Source organism: Mercenaria mercenaria, chromosome 8, assembly GCF_021730395.1.
Source record: "Mercenaria mercenaria strain notata chromosome 8, MADL_Memer_1, whole genome shotgun sequence".
Lineage (NCBI taxonomy): Eukaryota > Metazoa > Mollusca > Bivalvia > Venerida > Veneridae > Mercenaria > Mercenaria mercenaria.
Window position 1 is genome coordinate 2,878,161 of NC_069368.1, and position 22,138 is coordinate 2,900,298.

Here is a 22,138-nt window from a genome sequence, read left to right on the forward strand (position 1 = left end):
CAGTAGTAATTTAAAGGCACTTTTGCGAGAAGGTATTTCAAAACCTGATTTTTATGGGGTTGTGGTTTACAAACTTCGTAAGATTTTGGGTCATGGTGATTTTCCAACTGTATTTGTAAAATTAAATTACGTTTTATTAAAAGAGGTTACGACCCAACTGTTTTGAGACACACCGCATGTTTAGTGTTCAACCCGTTTACAGTTGGACACTGCGCTTCCCTCTTTGATTGTGTAGACGGAAGAGGGTGAATCTGTGATAAGCAGTTTTTAAATCCCCCCAGGACTGAACTGTTTTGATTTCAGTCTTCTGGCATGTTTCGTCTGGTCCTTAAGGGTGTTTCTCTTGATGTTCTGTCTTCTGCAAGGCATTGAGTACATACGTTTCTTGGTTCTTAAGGTTTGCTTTTTATGTAATCATACAGGAGCATTTTGTGTTTTACATGTCATGCCTTTTGTTTCCATTGCATGTGTTAGAGATTCACCTGACGGGGATTACATCCCGTGACTTTGGAGGATGGTGGGGGTAAGAGTAAGGTTGGGTGCGCACCATAAACCGGTTTAAGCTTCCCAGTGGTGTTTTTGCCACTGACCGTTCCAAGGCGGCGCCCCACTACAACATGTCCCTTGTCCTCGTGTGTTTGCTTTGTATGTGAGTGTGTGTGTGTGTTGGTAGTGTGCACATCTGCGTGCTGTGACTTCGTTTTAGGGAGGCTGCATTTTTGGAACGTGGCATTCCCTGTTTGACATTTATCCTTGCTTTATAAGCATTGAACTTTAACTTGCGGATACAGCTGAAGATCCCTGCAAAGAACTTGTCAATGATCATTGATGCCTTCATTGAAGCATCCAGAAGATTTGTATAAGTTTCTTTTAAATTTAATATACACAATGGAATTTCAGAAAAATATTATTATACAAAAAAGTCTTTAAAGAGAAGGTACTAGATATGAAAACGTATAATGCACGGTACATACCCGAGTATAATGGCATCAAATGTAGCTAGGATATTTTCCTGTCGTATTAGGATTCATTTTTTTCTTCATGAACGGAATTTTATCATAGTATTCATATTGCTTGAAAAAAAATGCGTTAAAGTCAGTTATTGGAAAAAAATAATTTCTTTCCGTGAAGAATTTACATTTGCGGAAAGGAGTTTTCCACATAAAGTGTCACACTGATTTTTCATTCAACATCGAAATTTATTTACTTTTTCTTCAGGTTTGTGATTTTATCATATTATTCATACTGTGTTGGAAAAAATGCATTATATTCAATAGTTATAAAAATATAACTCCTTTTCGCATAGCATTTCTATATGTGAAAAGGAGTTCATCAGATCACGGTTTTGTAAAGGAGTTCATCAGATCTGGAAGAAAATAGATATCCTGATCAGATCATGGTTTTATAAAGTGTCACAGATTTTTTATTTAACCTCGAAATTTGATTTTTTTATCTTTTTCAAATGTATGACTTAATCATATTATTCATATTGTGTTGAAAAAAAAAAATGCATTAAATCCACTGAGCTAATTAAATCCGTCCACCCCGATGATTAGTAGGCATAGTATACAGAGGATGACAGTGATATTGATTCATTCGTACCTGAGTTAACAGCTAGCAAACAGAACAACAACAACAACAACAACGAACACGAAACAATGCCTAATATGATGAATGACTGCTTTTTTGTGGTTAATTCCAGTGCCATATGTGCGTATTTTCATTATTATTTGCTATTTCGTGAATATCAGCTTCATATACACGAGATTTACATACGAATTCATTTTGGAGAGTGCACACTACATGTATTCGGATATTTTTTATCCGAAAAAAAAGGAAGTGGTCAGTGGTCCGGTAACCGGACCTCTAGACCGGGAGTCTCGAGGTCCGGTAATCAATATACATCTACTGTTTTGCAATGTATTACTGGTGTATAAGGTAATTGCTGGGGAAAAGCGATAATGCTATGGTCATTTGTCAAAAATGGTTTGCCATTATAATTTTAGTCCAACTCCTGACATAATTACCACTTACATAATACGTAATCATTAGTGATTAAGATCCGAACATAAACTCTAAGCTGTACATTATAAAAAAACGAAAGAAATAGTTTAATTTGCTGACTGTCTCTTCCCATTCAAGCCTACTACAACAAGACTTACAGTAACTGGAACTCTGGGAAACAGAATGGGACATGAAATTCAATCCGTCTAAATGCCAAGTATTACAGATCACTAAGCGTAAAACACCTATACCAACACAGTACCATTTACACAAAACCATCTTACAAACAGTAACATCTGCAAAATACCTTGGCATAACTATATCACACAACCTTACATGGAATGACCACATTGACAACATCACCAAAAAAGCAAATCAAAAATAGGGTTTCCTAAGACGTAACATCAAAGTGCACTCAGAAGGGTTAAAATCACAAGCATACAAAACACTTGTACGGCCCCAGCTGGAGTACAGTTCCAATGTGTGGTCCCCCCACTCTGATACTCTGATTGATCAGCTTGAGTCTGTGCAGCGCCGGGCTGCACGCTTGGCCAAGCGTGATTACAGCCGTACATCCAGTGTAGACAACATGCTGGCTTCCCTAAATTGGCGACGCCTTGCACTCCGACACATTGACCAGTGCCTGATTATGTTTTATAACATCTTGCATAACCAGGTCGCCATCCCACTACCGGACTACCTAACACCCAACACTAGATCTTCCAGAACCAGAACCACTCATTCCCAGGCATTCGTTCAAGTTTCACCCTCATCCAATTATCATAAATTTTCATTCTTCCCTCGTACAGTATATCATTGGAATGCCTTGCCTTCAGATGTTGTCAACTCGTCTGGGCCAGTGTTCAGTCAGGCTGTAAGCCAGATTGAGCACATCTCACCTTAAATACACCTGCCCTGCTTTTAACCATTCTCCTTCTTGCTTTTTACTACTACTTCTTTACTCGTTTAACATTCTTAGTTAGTTGATGCGCAAAGTCTAGGTCCCCAGCAGGGGTTTGACTATATGGAAGATAGATAGATAGATAGATAGATAGATAGATAATACATTTATCTCATGAACAGAAACGTTATTTGACATGTTCTGCATAAAACCCAAAGAAAAATGGCTATCAAATATATACATGAACTTACAGCATTTAGCACAATTTGAAGTCGTGCTTGATTTGTTCCCCAAACTTTATTCCGGATGTTCATGAAGGAACAAGCACATGAGAATAGATATGAATAGATTTCTCTCCAGATCTGTTTTGTTTTCAAATGCTGTAAGTTAACTTTAGATGCTTGTTACTGTAAATATATAAATAATATTGTGCTAATACACTTAGAATTAGCCTGAGACGTTGTGCTCCCTATTATCTGCTATCTGGTACGATACATGACAGTGTCAGAAATTCTGACTCAGAATGAAATGGGCCGTTAGTGACGTACTAAAGCTGTGACGTCACCAATGGCGAAAAACAAATCGATAATATAAGTCAGTATTTATTTATTTATTTATTTATTTGGGTTTTACGGCGCACCAACACAGTATAGGTTATATGGCGCCAAACAGGACTACAGGTTTTGGTTTCACATCTCATTAACATCGAAATAAAAACATGAGGTATGGAATCAAAATTTGCATACCTGCTGGAATCACAGAGTTACAAATTCCTTTGGGTACTGTGAAGTACTTATGACATGACTTATCTCGTATTACACAAAAACAAGCACAAGAATAAATTTGCTATTCTGAAATATTTTTCTTTTCGCCATTAAATCATTCATGTCTGAAGGATTGAAGTACCTCGATTACGCCGATTTTAAATAGTCGTTGCTTTTGACTGTGGACGGACCTTCAGGGCAGGTAACTAGAGTCACAGATTGGGACTAGCCATTATTTTACTGGGTATACTTATTACGCAAGTCTTATATTCATCAGCAAAACCTGTATCATACCATAATATCAACATCGATGTAATGTATTTCAAATTTTCGGGTCATTTTGTGAATATTTTAAGGCATTTTTTCTAACTTTCAGTTGGGAATTTTAGACATAAATTTGGGAATAAACATACTATTTTTTGTTGGGATTGGAGCCAAACTTTGGCCCAAATCAACCTGAAAAAAAACACTGGTTTATTATTTCATCTTTCAATCTGCATGTTCCATTGTTTCACAAAGTGACAATTTATAAGATTTACCTTTACCTGTAATCTGGAGAAAAACATAAATGTGACAAAAGTTTCCATTTCGTCACACAAATTGCTAATTACTGTTAATCATTTATTAAAGTTTCAGTCGTGTTTTTCTTGGAATTATTTGAAGTATTATAAATACTTTTATTTCATTTCACTTTATAATTATATTTAAAACCACGCAAACAAATGAGAGCAGATTTTTGAAATTGTCACTTGTTTTTGATAGATAGATTATAGTCTCCTCTCTGCAAATACCATTTATAGTGTTCATTTTGATTAATGGATCTCTAGACAGCTGTATGCGGGTTTTCTAGAGGTCAGGTTACTACACTCTGGGTCTAGAAGTCCGGTTACCTGACTCCTAGCTACTGCCAGAAGTAAATAAAGTCTGAATATTTAGAATGTTAGTAAGCAATTCAAAATATGAGACTAGGACAGGCATCATTTTGCTTTTGTAGTTTTTATATGCCCATTTTGAAAAAAACGGACATATTATGTGATGGCGTGTGCTTCAGTCCGTCTGTCCATCCATCATTATTTTTGTCCAGAGCATAACTTAATAACCATGAAAGATCTTGACTTTAAACTTGGCATATAGGTAGATGGCGATGAGACAATGTACAGAGCACTTGAACTGGCTCTGTAGGTCAAAGGTCAGGGTCACAAACTGAGCTAAAAGGTCAAAACTGTCCATTGTATTTCGTGTACGGAGCATGACTAAATACCCATGCAAGGTATTAACTGCAAACTTGGCATGTAGGTAAGTGGTGATGTGATGACATGCATAGCTTTTGAACTGGCTCTGAAGGTCAAAGGTCAAGGTCACAATTTGAGCTCAGATGTCAAATTTGTCCATCATATTTTGTGTCTTGAGCATAACTTATTAACCATTCAAGTTATTGACTTCAGACTTGAGGTGTAGGTAGGTGGCAGTGTGATGATGTGCAGAGTGCATGAAACAGGGTTGTACGTCAGAGGTCATGGTTACAGCAAGGTCAGATCTGCCCATCATATTTTGTGCCCAGAGCACAACTTAAAAAGTAGTAAAGGTATTGACTTGAAACTTGGAATATAAGTGGTGATGAGACGATGTGCAGACAAGGGGAAGGGCAAGGTCACACTTAGGTGTCAAAGATCAGATAGCTTAAAGTTGTGTCCACTTCATATCTTCTAAACTTCTATAATGAATTACATAAAATTAGCATCAGTTTTTAAGCGCATCCAGATGACATGCAGTTTGTAGGTCTGAAGCCATTAGGTTCAAGATCAAGGTCAGATTTCAGAGGTCAAATAGCTTTTACTTGTGTCAGCACCTCCTTAATGATGCCATGCAGAGTGCACAACACAGGTCACTTGGTCCAAGGTCAAGATCATACTTGAAGGTCAAGTTCCTGATCACAGCATTTTACTTTCTCTGTATGAAAGTGGTATCTGGATGTATTAATTTCCTTTAGTGTTAGTTGTAGTTAATCAAATTTATAACCCCATTCTCCAACACTGGCATGAGAAAATAACATGAAAATATGGGAATGAATAGATTTAATGACAAAGTGAATATTTTTCTTTTTGTATTTCAGAATTGATAGTGTAATGTAACATACATGTGACAGTAAATATGCAGAAGGGGAAAATCGACAATTCACTACCACTAGAACATTTCCTTAAACCTAGGAAAATCAGTAATCAAAATGCAGTTTACCGTTTGAGGCACAGAGAAACACATATTGGAAAGCCAGGAACTCATTTTCATCGAGCAAGGAAATTTTACACAAACATTTTCCCGAACTTTACTGTGGTGAATGTTGAAAAGCCACCATGCTTCCTGAGAAAATTTTCATCAGATGGCAGGTATTTCATAGCATTCTCATCTGATCAGACATCTATTGAAATTTATACATTCGAAGGATCGGCTGCAGCTGAGACATTGATGAAAAATCTAAAAGGAGACATTGCTGCTGCAACGTCAGATTCACATACTACTGAAATACGAGGAAAACTTTTTGAGAAATTTTTCAAATTGAAATGTACAGCTTTAGTAGCTACGAATGGAGGACATCTGAATAGGGAGTGTAGTCTTTTTACTGACGATGGAAAATTTGTGATTGTGGGCTCGGCGCAGAATGTGCCGGAGGAACCACACCCATTATTTTTTGAGACCCATAGAAATAATGAGGCAGTGAATGCAACTCCACGATCACCTTTAGAAGACTACTGTCTACATATAGTAGAACTAGAAACGGGTCATTTATGCGACTCTCGGAGTTTTAAATATGACAAAATATTTTTATCGCATAATCAAGGCTTATACTTGTACAAGAACACATTAGCCGTGTTGTCTGTGTTACAGCAGACTATACATATATTTCATGTAACGCCTAATGGAGAATTTATTGATGTAAGAAGTATAGGGAGATTCTGTTACGAGGATGATGGCCTTTACTTCGATATTTTTCATGATTCTGCAGGTATGTGCCCTATGGATATTTATTGTTTAACTTGACCTTTACCCTGCTAAATTTCTAAAATGGACTGGCCCATCATTCAGATTGGGCAGCACCACTTATTATTCAAAGGGATGTTCACTGAAAATTTACTGACTGAATAGCGACCAGTGCAGACAATGGTCAGCCCGCACATTTTTTGGTCTGCAGTGCACTTGTTGCAAAGGCAGAATCACTTGCTGCCCTCAGGCTCGAGGTTAAAAAAAGCAAATCACCTACATGAACATCAAAATTTAAATTTGTACTTTGACTTTTTGAAATTTTTCGAACAGCGGAGCTTTTGTGGTTACCCCTTTATCTGGGTCAACATCACAAAAGTTTTGCAAGTAAGCCAATTTCTCTTCTTGGTAAAATACTATAAAACTCGCACATGTCATTGGCATCATGAGGTGACCTCAAAGGACAAGTTACTTAACTACTATATTTTTTTGTCCCTGACCAATGGAACACCGGAGGGGACTAAAGGAATTCCCAACATCAGTCTGTTTGTCTGTCTCTCTGCAAATCTGGATTCTGCAATTACTAAAAAAGTATTCAAGCTAGGTTCATAAAACTTAGTATGTTAACATGGTTAATAGAGGGAAATGTGTTAATTATACACGTTCAGACTTATGCTTGTAGTTCTAAATTCAAGGTCACTATTGAAGGTCAAGTGAAAATTTGTTTCTGCTCCATAACTTTTATATGCATTGACGGATTATCTTAGTGTTACACACAAATGTTCCCCATGATATTAAGGCAAATTTAGGCACTGTGTCAACACATGATCTAAGCTTGTCAGTCAAAGGTCAAGGTCACTGTTTAAGGTCCATTGCATAACTTTTAATTACATTGAAGGATTTTTTTTTATTACTACATTTAAATGTTCCATGGTGTCATGCACATGACCCATGGTGGTCAGTCAAAGGTCAAGGTCACTAAGGTCAAGTAAAATCATTTCTACTCCATAACTTTAATTTTCATGGATGGGTTATCTTAGTATTGTAAAAATGTTCCCCATGATGAGACAATGTGTTGGGTGTATATCTATGATTATAGGTCAATGTCACCATTAAAATTTAAGTAAAAATAGTTTTTTTTCTCTGTTTCCTAATTGCCTTGAAGCACTTTTAGTCCTAACGCTGTGCCAACAATGAACACTAATAATGTTTTCCACAGGTAGGGGACTTCTGCATTGCCACTTCTATACTCGGTCACTTGTTAGTTTAAATTATACCCAATTTTATCTTGGAAATACATTAAAGACATGAAAGTTTGTGTCACATGTATTTCAAAAACCGTTATCCAGCAGTACTGAAACATTATGGGAATGTTATTCATTATGCTGTAAATGCACAATAACACAAAGAAAAAATTGAAATATCCTTTGAAGAAAAAAGGATATATATGGTTTTGCTCATTGTGAGTCAGTAGGTTCGTCATTTGGTAGACCATTGATTCAAAAAATGGTCAAACTGCATAGGATAGTTGGCGTTGGCTAGTAGATAACAACTTTTGTTGTTCAGTAGGTTTAAGGTCAAGTGACAGTGACCTTGAGGTTGAAAATGGTTTCAACTCAATATAGGGAAATTGTTTTGGCTTACAGTCATGAAACTTTATGAAAATCATGGGATCATTGTCTGTGGTCAGTAGATTAACATTATTGCTTTGGGGCTGATAGGCCAAAGATCTGATCAAGGTTAGAATGACCTTGAGACTGAAAATGGTTTCTGCACAACTGGAATAAAAACCTTTTGCCTACAGTTTTCAAACTTCACAGGTTTATTGTTCTTCTTGGCTAATAGGTCAAATGTCAAGGTCACAGTGACCTCAAGACTGAAAATGAGCTTCACCGTGAGAAAACCAACATAGTGGCTTTGCGACCAGCATGGATGCAGACCAGCCTGTGCATCCACGCAGTCTGGTCAGGATCCATGCTGTTCACTTTCAGAGCCTATTGCAATTAAAGAAACTGTTAGTGAACAGCATGGATCCTGACCAGAATGTTGGTTTTCTCATGATGCGGCTCAAATGGTTATGACTTCATAACTTAAGAATCATTGTGCCTACTGCCCTTAAACTTCTTAAGATGATTTGCCTGTGGTCAGTATATGACCTCTATTATATAAGGGTGCAATAGGTTAAAGATCAAGGTCACAGTGATCTGGAGTCTGAAAATAGTTTTGACTCAGTAAGTAGAGAAGGCTTTGGCCAACAGCTCTCAAACTTCATAGAATGATTGTTGGGGTTTGTAGGTCAAAGGACAAGGTCAGAGTGACATCAAGATTGAACATGGTTTCTGCTGAATAACTTAAGAATCTTTGAGCTTATTGACTTCAAAATTGATAGGATGAATGCCTGAGTTCATTAGGTGACCACTGGTGTTTTGGGGGTCAGTACGTCAAAGTCAAAGTGATCTGGGGACTAAATATGGGACAGGTAATCAGTGGGGTCGGGAGGGGAGATAAATGTGTTTTAAAAGCAGCTGTTTTATCTTACTCTTTCAGTTTTTTTTTATCTGTGTTTGTTATGATGTTTTGTAGTATTCATGCCCTCCACACCCACCCCTGCCCCATTATCAGCAGATGTGACAATACTCAAGTGTCCTGTGGACACACTTCTAATAGCCGTCTAGAAGATCGAGTACATTGTAAGCTGTCTGGTCCATTGTAATTGGAGGTGCAAATGTAAATTTCTTGTAAAGGCAGTTTAGAACCATTTACTTTCTATAATACAGCTGTTTATCTATCAGAATTACTACCACATGTCATACATGTACATGTAAAAGGTTTCCTTCATTATTGAATTTTCAACCAGCTCAAACAGAAATATGATCGCTGTGTGTTGGGATATTTTGATGGTCAAACTTTGGACTGTTTTACAAAAAAAACTTAAAGTTTTTTTGTTTTGTTTTTAGCTCATCTGATTTTTTGTCATCACTTGATCGGTGTCAGTGTTGGCGTTGCCTGGTTAAGTTTTATGTGTAGGTCAGATTTTCTCCTAAACTATCAAAGCTATTGTTTTGAAACTTGCAACACTTGTTCACCATCATAAGCTGACCCTGTACAGCAAGAAACATAATTCCATTCTGCTTTTTGCAAGATTTATGGCCCCTTTTGTACTTAGAAAATATCAGATTTCTTGGTTGTTTTATGTTTAGGTCAACTTTTCTCCTAAACTATCAAAGCTATTGCTTTGAAACGTGCAACTCTTGTTCACCATCATAAGCTGACCCTGTACACCAAGAAACATAACTCCATCCTGCTTTTTGCAAGAATTATTGCCCCTTTTGGACTTAGAAAATCAGTTTTCTTGGTTAAGTTTTATGTCTAGGTCAACTTTTTCTCTTAAACTATCAAAGCTATTGGTTTGAAACTTGCAACACTCGTTCACCATCATAAGCTGACCCAGTACATCAAGAAACATAACTCCATCCTGCTTTTTGCAAGAATTATTGCCCCTTTTGGACTTAGAAAATCAGTTGTCTTGGTTGAGTATTATGTTTAAGTCAACTTTTCTCATAAACTATCAAAGCTATTGCTTTAAAACTTGCAACAGTTCTTCACCATCATAAGCGGACGCAGTACGTCAAGAGACATAACTCTGTCCTGCTTTTTGCAAGAATGATGGCCCTTTTTAGACTTAGAAAGTCATGGGTAGGACAATATTTCTATTATACAAAAAAAATCAGATGAGCGTCAGCACCCGCAAGGCGGTGCTCTTGTTTAAACTGTAATATTTACTCTTTACTGTATTTTACAGATTAAATAAATTTGATACATTTTGTTTTTTGCCATTTATTATGGGTGGAGAATAGGTATTGTTTATTACTTAGGCCCAATATACCGTAGTCCAATGTAATAAATTTGTATTAACCAATGAGCTGATGTTTTCCGTGTACATTTTCAGGCAGGTCATCACAAACACAGTACATGGAGAAAACTATGAACAGTTTGAAACATCGCCTTCTTGTCTTCTTGTATACCAAGGCCAAGTGTAGCGGCTCGATGTATGAGCTGCGGAAATTTTACCAGTACTTTGAACAATTCGCAGCACTTAAAATGTGGAAAATGCAACTTTTAGATGAAAATCATCTTCTAATAAAATACGCAAGTGAGGATGTTGTAACGCTAAAAATATCTGACCCAAATTCTCAGCCATCATTTTTTGTGGTGTATAATATGGCTACAACAGAAGTTATAGCAGTGAACGAGAATACGTCAGAAGATTTGCTCGACCTTTTTGAAAATTTCTGTGATATGTTTCGTAATGCTACACTGCACACGGAGGCTCAGTTCACTTGTTCGTCATCAAGTAATATATATGCCAGACAGATCCAGCAAAGATTTAAACAGACTATTATCAATGCCAAATTTGGAGGAAATACAGGTACGTTTAAACTTCGAAATGGAAGCTTGCTGTTTTTTAGCTCACCTGAGCCAAAGGATCATGGTGAGCTTTTGTGACTGCGCAATGTCCGTTGTCAGTCATGCGACGTGTGTCGTTCGTCCATCAACATTTTCTAAAAAAAAAATCTTCTTATTGAAAACCACTGGGCATAATTACACCAAACTTCACAGGAATGATCCTTGGGTGGTCCCCTTTCAAAGTTGTTCAAAGAATTGAATTCCATGCAGAACTCTGGTTGCCATGGCAACCGAAAGGAAAAACTTAAAAAATCTTCTTAACCAAAACCACAAGGCGTAGAGCCTTGATATTTGGCATGTGTCATCATCTAATGGTCCTCTATGAAGATTGTTCAAATTGTGCCCCTGGGTAGAAAAGAGGCCCCGCCCCAGGGGTCACAAGCTTTACATGGACTTGTATAAGAAAAACCTTTAAAAATCTTCTTGTCTGAAACCACAAGACCTAGGTCTTTGATATTGTGTATGTAGCATTGCCTTGTGGTCCTCTACAAAAAATTTTCAAATTATAACCCTGGGGTGAAAAGTGGCCTTGCCCCGGGGGGTCTCAAGTTTTACATAGAGTATTAGACTTATATAGGAAAAAACTTTAAAAAGTCTTCTTGAATGTCTGAAACTGATAGGCTTAGGCTTTTGATATTTGGTATGTTGCATTGCCTTGTGATCCTCTACCAAAATTGTTCAAATTATGCCCCTGGGGTTGAAAAAGGCCCTGCCCTGAGGGTCCCAAATTTTACATAGACTTATAAAGTGAAAAAAAAATCTTCTTGTCTGAAAGTTCAAGGCCTAGGCCTTTGATATTTGGTATGTAGCATTGCCTAGTAGATCGCTAACAAGATTGTTCAAATTATGCCCCTGGGGTGAAAACAGGCCCCACCGTGGGGTTACTTGTTATATGAGTTATATAAGAATAAATACTTCAAAAATTATCAGATCATATTTCCTAGACTGTTTCATTATAATTACTGGATGACCCCAGGTGGTTAGGAGTTACTTGACTGTGACCTGACCTATGACCTACTTTCTTGTTAGCTCACCAGTCGCATAGTGACAAGGTGAGCTTTTGTGATCACCCTTCGTCCGTCGTGTGTCCGTGCGTCCGTCCGTCCGTCAACAATTTCTTGTCTGCACGATAGTGTTTTCATTTATGATTTTATTTTAACCAAACTTGCACACAACTTGTATCACCATAAGATCTCGGTTCCTTTCTTGAACTGGCCAGATCCCATTATGGGTTCCAGAGTTATGGCCCCTGAAAGGACCAAAATCAGGTATTTTGACCTTGTCTGCACAATAGCAGCTTTATTAGCCCACCATCATCAGATGGTGGGCTATTAAAATCACTCTGCGTCCGTGGTCCGTCCGTCGTCATTCCGTCATTCAGTCCGTCCGTCCGTTAACAATTTCTCGTTATCGCATCTCCTCAGAAACTACTAGGGGGATTTTGACCAAACTTTGTCAGAATGATGTATTGGTACCCTAGTTGTGTCCCTCTGAAAATCAGACTGGTTCAACAATTTTTGAGTGAGTTATGGCCCTTTGTTTATTTTTATAATTTACATAGATTTATATAGGGAAAAATTTTGAAAATCTTCTTGTCCAAAACCACAGAGCCTAGGGCTTTGATATTTGGTATGAAGCATCATCTAGTGGTCCTCTACCAAGATGATTCAAATTATATCCCTGGGGTTAAATTTGGTCACGCCCCAGGGTCACATGGTTTATATATACTTATATAGGGAAAAACTTTGAAAAACCTCTTGTCCAAAACCACAGGGCCTAGGGCTTTAATATTTTGCATGTGACATCATCTAGTGGTCTTCTACTAAGATTGTTCAAATTATCCCCCTAGGGTCAAATATGGCCCCGCCCTGGGGGTCATATGGTTTACATAGACTTATATAGGGAAAAACTTTGAAAATCTTCTTGTCCAAACTGCAAAGCCTAGGGCTTTGATATTTGTTATGTAGCATCATCTCCTGGTTCTCTACCAAGTTTGTTCAAATTATCCCCCTAGGTTCAAATATGGCCCCGCCCTGGGGGTCACATGGTTCATATAGACATATGTAGGGAAAAGCTTTTAAAATCTTGTCAGTAACCTACAGCATTCAAATTTGGACCACATGTATAGTTTTGAATGAGTGGCGAGTTGAACATTGACATGAGTTGACCTTGATCTTGACCTAGTGACCTACTTTCACATTTCTGTAGCTACAGCCTTCAAATTTGGACCACATGCATAATTTTGTGCACCAGAAAAAACTTTAACCTTGACATTGACCTAGTGACCTACTTTCACATTTTTGAAGGTACAGGCTTCAAATTTGGACCACATGCATAGTTTTGTGTTCCGAAATGAAATTTGACCTTGATCTTGACCTAGTGACCTACTTTCACATTTCTTAAGCTACAGCCTTCAGATTTGGACCACATGCATAGTTTTGTGTACCGAAAAAAACTTTGACCTTGACATTGACCTAGTGACCTACTTTCACATTTCTCAAGCTACAGCCTTCAAATTTGGACCACATGCATAGTTTTGTGTAGTGAAAAAAACTTTGATCTTGACATTGACCTAGTGACCTACTTCCACATTTTTGAAGGTACAGGCTTCAAATTTGGACCACATGCATAGTTTTGTGTTTTGAAATGAAATTTGACCTTGATTTTGACCTAGTGACCTACTTTCACATTTCTCAACCTACAGCCTTCAAATTTGGACCACATGCATAGTTTTGTGTATCGAAATGAAATTTGACCTTGACATTGACCTATTGACCTACTTTCACATTTTTCAAGCTACAGCCTTCAAATTTGGACCACATGTATAGTTTTGTGTACTGAAAAAAACTTGGACCTTGACATTGACCTAGTGACCTACTTTCACATTTCTCAAGCTACAGCCTTCAAATTTGGACCACATGCATAGTTTTGTGTACCGAAATGAAATTTGACCTTGACATTGACCTATTGACCTACTTTCACATTTCTCAAGCTACAGCCATCAAATTTGGACCACATGCATAGTTTTGTGTACTGAAATGAAATTTGACCTCGACATTGACCTAGTGACCTACTTTCACATTTCTCAATCTACAGCCTTCAAATTTGGACCACATGCATAGTTTTGTGTACCGAAATGAACTTTGATCTTGAGATTGACCTATTAACTTCTTTCATATTTCTCAAGCTACAGGCTTCAAATTTGGACCACATGCATATTTTTGTGTTCTGAATTGAAATTTGACATTGATTTTTATCTAGTACCTACTTTTACATTTCTCAAGCTGCAGCCTCCAAATCTGAAGCACATGCATAGTTTTGTTTACCGAAATGAACTGTGACCTTGAAATTGATCTTGTGACCTACTTTCACATTTCTCAAGCTACAGCTTTCAAATTTGGACCACATGCATGGACAACATGCACAGCGGTGTGTACTGAAATGAAATCTGACCTTGATTTTGACCTTGAGCTAGTCTTGAAATTTGGAACAATCAAAAATGGCTCAATGGTGGGCGCCAAGATCACTCTGTGATCTCTTGTTTATGATTTGATTTTTACCAAACTGCCACACAACTTGTATCACCATAAGATCTTGGTTTCTTTCTTGAACTGGCCAGATTCCATTATGGGTTCCAGAGTTATGGCCCCTGAAAGGACCAGAATTAGCTATTTTGCCCTTGTCTGCACAATAGCAGCTTCATTTATAATTTGAATTTAATCAAACTTGCACAAAACTTGTGTTGCCATAAGATCTCAGTTCCTTTGTTGAACCGGCCAGATCCCCTAATGGGTTCCAGAGTTATGGCCCCTGAAAGGGCCAAAATTAGCTATTTAGACCTTGTCTGCACAATAGCAACTTCATTTATGATTTGAATTTAATCAAACTTGCACACAACTTGTATCACCACAAGATCTTGGTTCCTTTCTTAAACTGGCCAGATTCCATCATGGGTTCCAGACTTATGGCCCCTTAAATGTCCAAAATTGGCTATTTTGGCTTTTGCAGCCATATAGAGACTTCATTTATGGTTTTATTTGATACAAACTTCCAAAATATCTTCAACAACAATAAATCTTGGACTCCATGACAAATCAGATCCAATCGAGTTATTTTATATCTGATTACCTCCCCTGATTGTAGTCAAAATGGATTTATATCAGTAAGTTCTTACAGGACTTATTTGAAATTTCATTATTGTCATTAGTTGGACTGAGCCAATCAGGGTAGATAACTATGGACTGATTTTATGTCAAATTACCTCCCTTTATATCTCCGTAACTAATGAAGATACTGATCTGAAATTTCATTGATGTTAACAGATTTATTTGGCAGATCCTTCTTTTGTTAACTTACAATAATTTTCTTTTGAATTACTTCCCTTTTACGTTACTATAAATAGCCTATTTTTAGTAACTTTTTTATGATTGGCCGTAGGGAAAAACCGAGACCACTTTTCTGTGGTACAACATGGATGGTACCTCCAATTTTTAGGGTTTTTTTGACATATCTGTACCTTGTAAGAATTTTGTTTTTGTTTTTGGTTAAATTTCTTTCCTTTGTTGTTCCTGTCCTTTGAACTTAGATATTTTTTCTGAGGACCTTCTTGTCCTCAAGTGCAATGATAACAGGTGAGCGATATAGGGCCATCATGGCCCTCTTGTTTTTAAGATACAGCCTTGAAATTTGGAAGACATGTACAGTTTTGCACATCGATCTTAAAACTGACTTTCAGTGACCATGAATGTGACCTATTGACCTACTTCCTAATATTTTAGCATCAGTTTGCCATTCTAAACATGTGGCTTATATTACTCAGGTGAGCGATTCAGGGTCATCATGACCCTCTTGTTTTCTTTTTTCATCCCAATTTCAAATACAGAGACTTATATTTAAAAGCAGTTTCAAGACATTTTCAAACTACATACCTCTTTATGAACTACATGTATATAATACAGAATAATGATTGATAGACATTTCGAGTATGTTGCCCCCCTTACTTTAAAATTTTGTAAAAAGTGTCCCTAGGTGGAGGACATTAGTAATTTTGTTACAATTTTTGTTCTAATTTCTAGATACTAGCTTCTTTAGTCTCAATAAAGCATCTCTTGTATTTTACTATAGAGGCTGTGAAGCGACTTCTGGCTCAGTTACCGATCAGTGCCCAGTCATACAGCAGTAGTCCTTACCTCGACCTTGCTTTATTTAGCTATGATGACAAGTGGGTGTCGGTGATGGAGCGGCCAAAACCATGTGGGGACCACCCTATCAGGTATGACCCTCTTCTGTGTCTCAGATTATAAAACAAGTCTTAAAATGCAAGCGTGCCATTGGTCTATGTGGAAATTGTGCTCAGAATCAACCATTCCAATGCTGGAGTTTGAGAACCAGTCTCAGACTGCAAGCTGGCCATTGGTCAATGTGGAGATTGTGCTCCAGAATCAACCAATCCAAAACAGGAGTTTGAGAACCAGTTTCAGGCTGCAAGCTTGCCATTGGTCAATGTGGAGATTGTGCTCAGAATCAACCAATCCAAAGCTGGAGTTTGAAAACCAGTCTCAGACTGCAAGCTTGTCATTGGTCAATTTGTGCTCAGAATTAACCAGTCCAATGCAGGAGTTTGAGACTGGTCTCCAAAATCAGTTATATAACCGCAAGCCCAGGTTTGTTAAGAACAAGATGAGTAGTTATGGTGAGAACATTTCTGTGTTCTTTGTTGCCTTTTAAATTATCCTTATATTCATTATATATCTTTTTGTACATAAATTAACTCACCTTGATGAATGTCACCAGAGCTATTGTGAGACCACCAGCATTGGCATCTGTGTTGTGTGTAGACTCAGTGAAACTGATTCTCAGTCAGCCCATATTTCATTTATTACTCATCACAACTGAATGAAACTTCATACATGCCTTCCACATGATACCAACTGAAGTTCCCTAACTCTGTCTGTCATTTTTGATGAAATTGTGTCTCTTTATGTACTTTACCATTTATAGCGCAACAATACAAAGTTTATAGGGAGCTATCCTACCCGACCTGGCAACTGTGTCCATGTCGTGTCCGTATCACATTTGTTCCTATCTACTCCTTTGTTTAAGTTTTGATGCACATTCCGAGGGCTGAGCGCGAAACTATTGTAACTTTATATGAATAAAGAACAAGATACAACAGTTTCGCCCTCAGCCCACAAAATTTCTCTTTATCTCTGCAATTATTTGATGGGTTTGATGGTTATTCCTCATCATCACACGCATCATACAGCATAAGGGCCATGCCTCTGGCACCAATATTTCATGAAATGTTCCCATTATTTATACGACTGTTTTTTCGGGGGCATAAAAACAAATCAAGTTAGATCAGTTTTGCGTTCAGCCCTGGAGAGCCTACTTGCTGGGATGTGAGTGTGCAGAACAAATTTTATATTCAGAGACTCATCCTCAGACTACTGAGAAGTGAAGTCTTCTCCTGTGTAAGAGACCAATGTTCAGAATAATAACATTTAGTCAATTATAAGCGTGTTTATTTTTCAGGTTTTATGCAAGAGACTCGGCCCTTCTGAAGTTCAAGATTTATGCAGGTGTATTAGGGAAGAATCCCCCACCAACAGCTAGACGTCTTGTAGCTTTCACTTTCCACCCTAGTGAACCTTTCGCCATCAGTGTGCAAAGAACAAACTCTGAATATGTAGTCAATTTTCATATAAGACATATGTATGTACCCCATTGACGGTGATACATATGAAATTAACTATACACTTGAAGACCAAAGAAGTTTCTAATAGGTATTCTTACTGATACACAGCACAGAATGATAATTCATTGTTTATTGCTATCTCAGTGAAGTGAAAATCAGTATTATTTAGTTGATATTATGTCCATTTTGGTAGCCTATACATTGTATGTTTTGTATTGTTCTGTGTGACTGGGGAGTCTGTGGCAAAGGTTGCTGACCTAGACTCACTTGTCTCTTCTTTGTGCATTCAAACATATCATGAGGTGGAGAATTCCTTCATGTTTTTAGCAAGTCATCCAGCTGACTTATGGAAGGTTGATAGTACTTATAGCTGTTCTACTCTGGTTAAACCTTGTCATGCTGGACACAATTGATTCAGCCTTTGCGACCAGTGTGGATCATGGTCAGCCTGCACATCCATGCAGTCAGATCAAGATCTGCACTGTTTGCCATTCAGCCGGTATTGTTTTGGTAAGTAGCCCTTTTAACAGTAATGGTACTTTCCAAAGTTCATTATAGAAATTTAGCAGGGTAAGGGTTAATATCTGTGCCTGAAATATTACCTGGAGCACCAACATAAGTCTTTCCCAAGTTCCCAACCATCAAAAGCTGTAAAGTTTCCATATGATCTCATTTATGATGCCGAATGGTTAAGGTGGCTGACTCTGAATCACTTGCCCCTCACTGTTGTGAGTTTGAACCTCATTTGGGGTGTTGAATTTTTCATGTGAGGAAGCCATCCAGCTGGCTTAAGGAAGGTTGGTGGTTCTACCCAGGTGCCTGCCTGTGATGAATAGGGTTCGTCCACCATCAAAGCTGGAAAGTCGCCGTATTACCTATAATTGTGTCTGTGCAATATTGACCCAACAAAATCAAATCCGTATGACCTCAAATTGTAGGTGACTTAAAACCCAACAAAAGCAAACAAATACTGCATGACTGATACTGTATACACTCTACATACTACACAAGTGTTTAAATAAATGAATACTGCTTTAAACTTACAGGATCACACTTGTTTCACTTTTTAGCTCCACTGTTCAGAGAATAGGGGTGCTATTTTACACATCCTTGCGTCGGTGTCGGCGTGAGCATCCTTGGTTACCTTTGTTTTTTCTTTTGTTACTATTGCTTATATCTTACTGTAACTTCACATTAACATTATTCAGCATGTAAACAAAGTAGGTGCAGGGGCTGCGCCTATTATACCCAAGGTCAAGGTCACCAAGGTGTTATACTTAGGTTATTTTTAAGGTTTAAGTTTTTCGGCAACCTTTGTTTTTCTGTCGTATCTTTGTTACTTTTGTTTATATCTTACTGTAACTTCACATAAACATTTAAATAAAGTATGTGCAGTGGTTGGCCCATTATACCCAAGATCATGGTCACCAAGTTGTAATACTTGGAATTAATTATGTCTCCCACCACACAGTGGCGTGGGAGACATATTGATTTACTCCAGTCTGTGTGTCCGTGTGTCTGTCTGTCACAAAGCTTGTCTGCACTCTAAGTCGAACATTTCTCATCCGATCTTCACCAAACTTGAACAAAATGTGTTTGACCACAAGACCTCGGCCAAGTTCGATAATTAGCCAAATCGGCCCAGGCACTTCGGAATTATGGCCCTTGAATTACCGAAAAACGCTCAGATTTTAGGCACATTCCTGGAGCCAAAAGGACCCCTATACTACTAATAACTACTAATGAGTAGTATAGGAGTCCTTTTGGCTCCAGGAATGTGCATGCAATCTGAGTAGTATAGGAGTCCTTTTGGCTTGATGAATGTGCATGCGCTCTAGTAGGGCAAGTTCGATAATGAGCCAAATCAGTCCAGGCACTTCGGAGTTATGGCCCTTAAGTTACTGAAAATCGGCCTTTTTATTCTTGTCCGTGCTCTAAGTCGAACATTTCTCATCTGATCATCACCAAACTTGAACAGAATGTGCTTGACCATAAGTCCTCGGCCAAGTTCGATAACTAACCAAATCGGCCTAGGCACTTTGGAATTATGGCCCTTGAATTACAGAAAATCAGCCTTTTTACTCTCGTCCGTGCTCCAAGTCCAACATTTCTTATCCGATCTTCACCAAACTTGAACCAAATGTTTTTGACCATAACTCCTCGGCCAGGTTCATTAACTAGCCAAATCGCCCGAGGCACTTAAGAATTATGGCCCTTGAATTACCCAAAATTGGCCTTTTTAGTCTTCAGAGGTATATTTGTAGTGAGTAAACAGTATATAAAGACTTGACTTGCTATTTAGATGATTATGCAGTTGTGGGAGACATGCGCTTTTCTCAAAAGCAACTCTAGTTTATTGTTAATTTTTTTGAAAGCTTTGATTTTAGACATATCTTTGGTACTTTAAAAGATAATGACTTGAAATTAAACACATTTCTTTATAATCATCATCTGCATGTGTTGTTACAATCCCCAAAACTCTAATTGTATTTTTGACAGAATTATCCTCCTTTCATACTTAAAGTTTCTTGGCAATTCGCTTTCTGGATATAACTTTAGTACAATATAAGATAATGACTTGAAACTTAAAATATGTGTCTTTATCATCATCATCTGCATGTGTGTAATCTTCCTTTTAAAGTAGAGGTCTCTTATTGAGACATAAATTCATTTTACTGTCAAATCACCGAATAGTGGAGCGTGCTGTCTTGTTAAGCTGGCAGGAGCACAAAATGCTGAAGATCACCCAGTGTTAACATCTGTAATTGTTTTCATGCATCATCAAAATTTTACTGTTTCACCATGTCCAACGTATACATCGCATTTACGGTGGGTAAATACAATATATCATGTATGCAGCGTACCCACCGTAAATGCGACGTATACATTGGACACGGTGTATTTACACTCGAGAGGCAACAATTTTGGCCCAGTGTTAATCAATTTTGCCCAGAATGTTTATTTTCATGAAATCTTGGTCTAGTTTGGAACAGTTAATTTCTTCTCAATGACATGTAGTCTCAATTCAAATTATGGCCCTTTTTCTGCATAAAGTTTTGTGTAGAACTAATTAATTAAATTATGGAAGTGTATCCTAGGGAAAACTATATACCGTGAAATCATTTAATTTCGTGGGCATGAAATTTTGTGGTTTTGGTCAAAAGGCAATTTTGTTGGGATATGAATTCGTGGATTACAACTTTTGAATATAAAGAGAATGGGAATTTTACTTGTTTTTTAGGATTAAATTTCGTCGATTGACTCGACCACAAAATCCTCAAAAATTAGTCCCCCACGAATATTAATGTTTTCACAGTAATTATATTGGACTGAGACTTTACTCATGTTGTATAACCAAGTTAGATAACTCTTGGTTAAAATCAGTTCAAGTTATGTCCCTTTTTTCTGCTCTAAGATTTGTGTTAAATTAATTATTAATAATTTGATAATGGGAGGTGTATCCCAGGGAAAACTACATAATCATATTGGATTGAATCTTCATACAAGGCATCTTTCTTATCAAATATTATTCTTAAGTAACCAGTTTAGAGAATTCTTGGTTAAATTAATTCAAATTATTGCCCTTGTTTGACTTTTTAATTTTGCTATAATGATTTTTTTCTTTTGTGAATAACTCAAGTACACAAGTCTTGCGAAGGTATGGTCCTTGTTTGACTTAGAAATTACTGATTAGTTGAGTACGGTATTGCTGTGTTATGGACAGCTCTTGTTTTTTGGATTATCATATAATTGCCTGGTCAGAATGTTAGTCTTTATGAAATTTATATCAAGTTTGAAAAATTATCATCTTGTATAAATAGACTATGCCAATAAATCAAAATAAAGAAAATTTAGCAGTTTTTTACCTGGCCTGAATGAAAATTGATCAAGTTTGATAGTTTGGTATATGGGTTAAAAAAGAGCCATTGGGTAAAATCATAGAAAACTTTGATCGCTCTAGAGGCCAAAATTTCTACCTGATTTACATGAAATTTAGCCAGAATATGAAATATATGGCTGAGTTACTGGAGCATAAAATCTGTGTAACTGTGTATGTCATAGAAAAACGTTATTGATATTCTAGAAATAAAACTTTTGACTGGATCATCATGAAACTTTTCTTGTCCATCTTGCTCCACACTGAACAAACCTGTTACCTTTATTTTTTGATGCAGTGTGTCATGGGATATGTTCAAGGTCAGGTGAGAAACTTAGGGCAATATGACCCTCTTGTATGGGTTATTAATTCCTTTATTACATGATCTGTATTCAGTGTCAACATTTATATGTATGATGTCATACATGAATTTGTGTCATTCAGATCAACTG

The 22,138-nt window shown here is 37.3% G+C and overlaps 1 protein-coding gene across 2 annotated transcripts; it reads left to right on the forward strand.

Annotated features, from left to right (window-relative positions):
* Nucleotides 1-1,595: 1,595 nt before the first annotated feature.
* On the forward strand, nt 1,596-21,916 carry LOC123523192 (DET1 homolog). 2 transcript variants are annotated; one of them, XM_045300880.2, is made up of 5 exons: nt 1,596-1,710; nt 5,783-6,670; nt 10,595-11,074; nt 16,237-16,384; nt 17,647-21,916. In XM_045300880.2, the coding sequence occupies exons 2-5, from the start codon at nt 5,821-5,823 to the stop codon at nt 17,840-17,842; spliced, it is 1,674 nt and encodes a 557-aa protein (XP_045156815.1). In that variant the 5' UTR covers nt 1,596-1,710; nt 5,783-5,820; the 3' UTR covers nt 17,843-21,916. The 2 variants fall into 2 exon arrangements, with proteins under 2 accessions (XP_045156815.1, XP_045156814.1); XM_045300879.2 differs by lacking the exon at nt 1,596-1,710 and adding an exon at nt 1,821-1,938.
* The last annotated feature ends 222 nt before the right edge of the window (nt 21,917-22,138 follow it).

What these genes read in the sequence shown, in the direction of transcription:
- LOC123523192 (XM_045300880.2), top strand. Translation starts at nt 5,821, where the DNA reads ATGCAGAAGGGGAAAATCGACAATTCACTACCACTAGAACATTTCCTT. An exon ending in TATTTTTCATGATTCTGCAG is followed by an intron (nt 6,671 to 10,594) that starts GTATGTGCCCTA and finishes GTACATTTTCAG; the next exon opens with GCAGGTCATCACAAACACAG. An exon ending in CAAATTTGGAGGAAATACAG is followed by an intron (nt 11,075 to 16,236) that starts GTACGTTTAAAC and finishes ATTTTACTATAG; the next exon opens with AGGCTGTGAAGCGACTTCTG.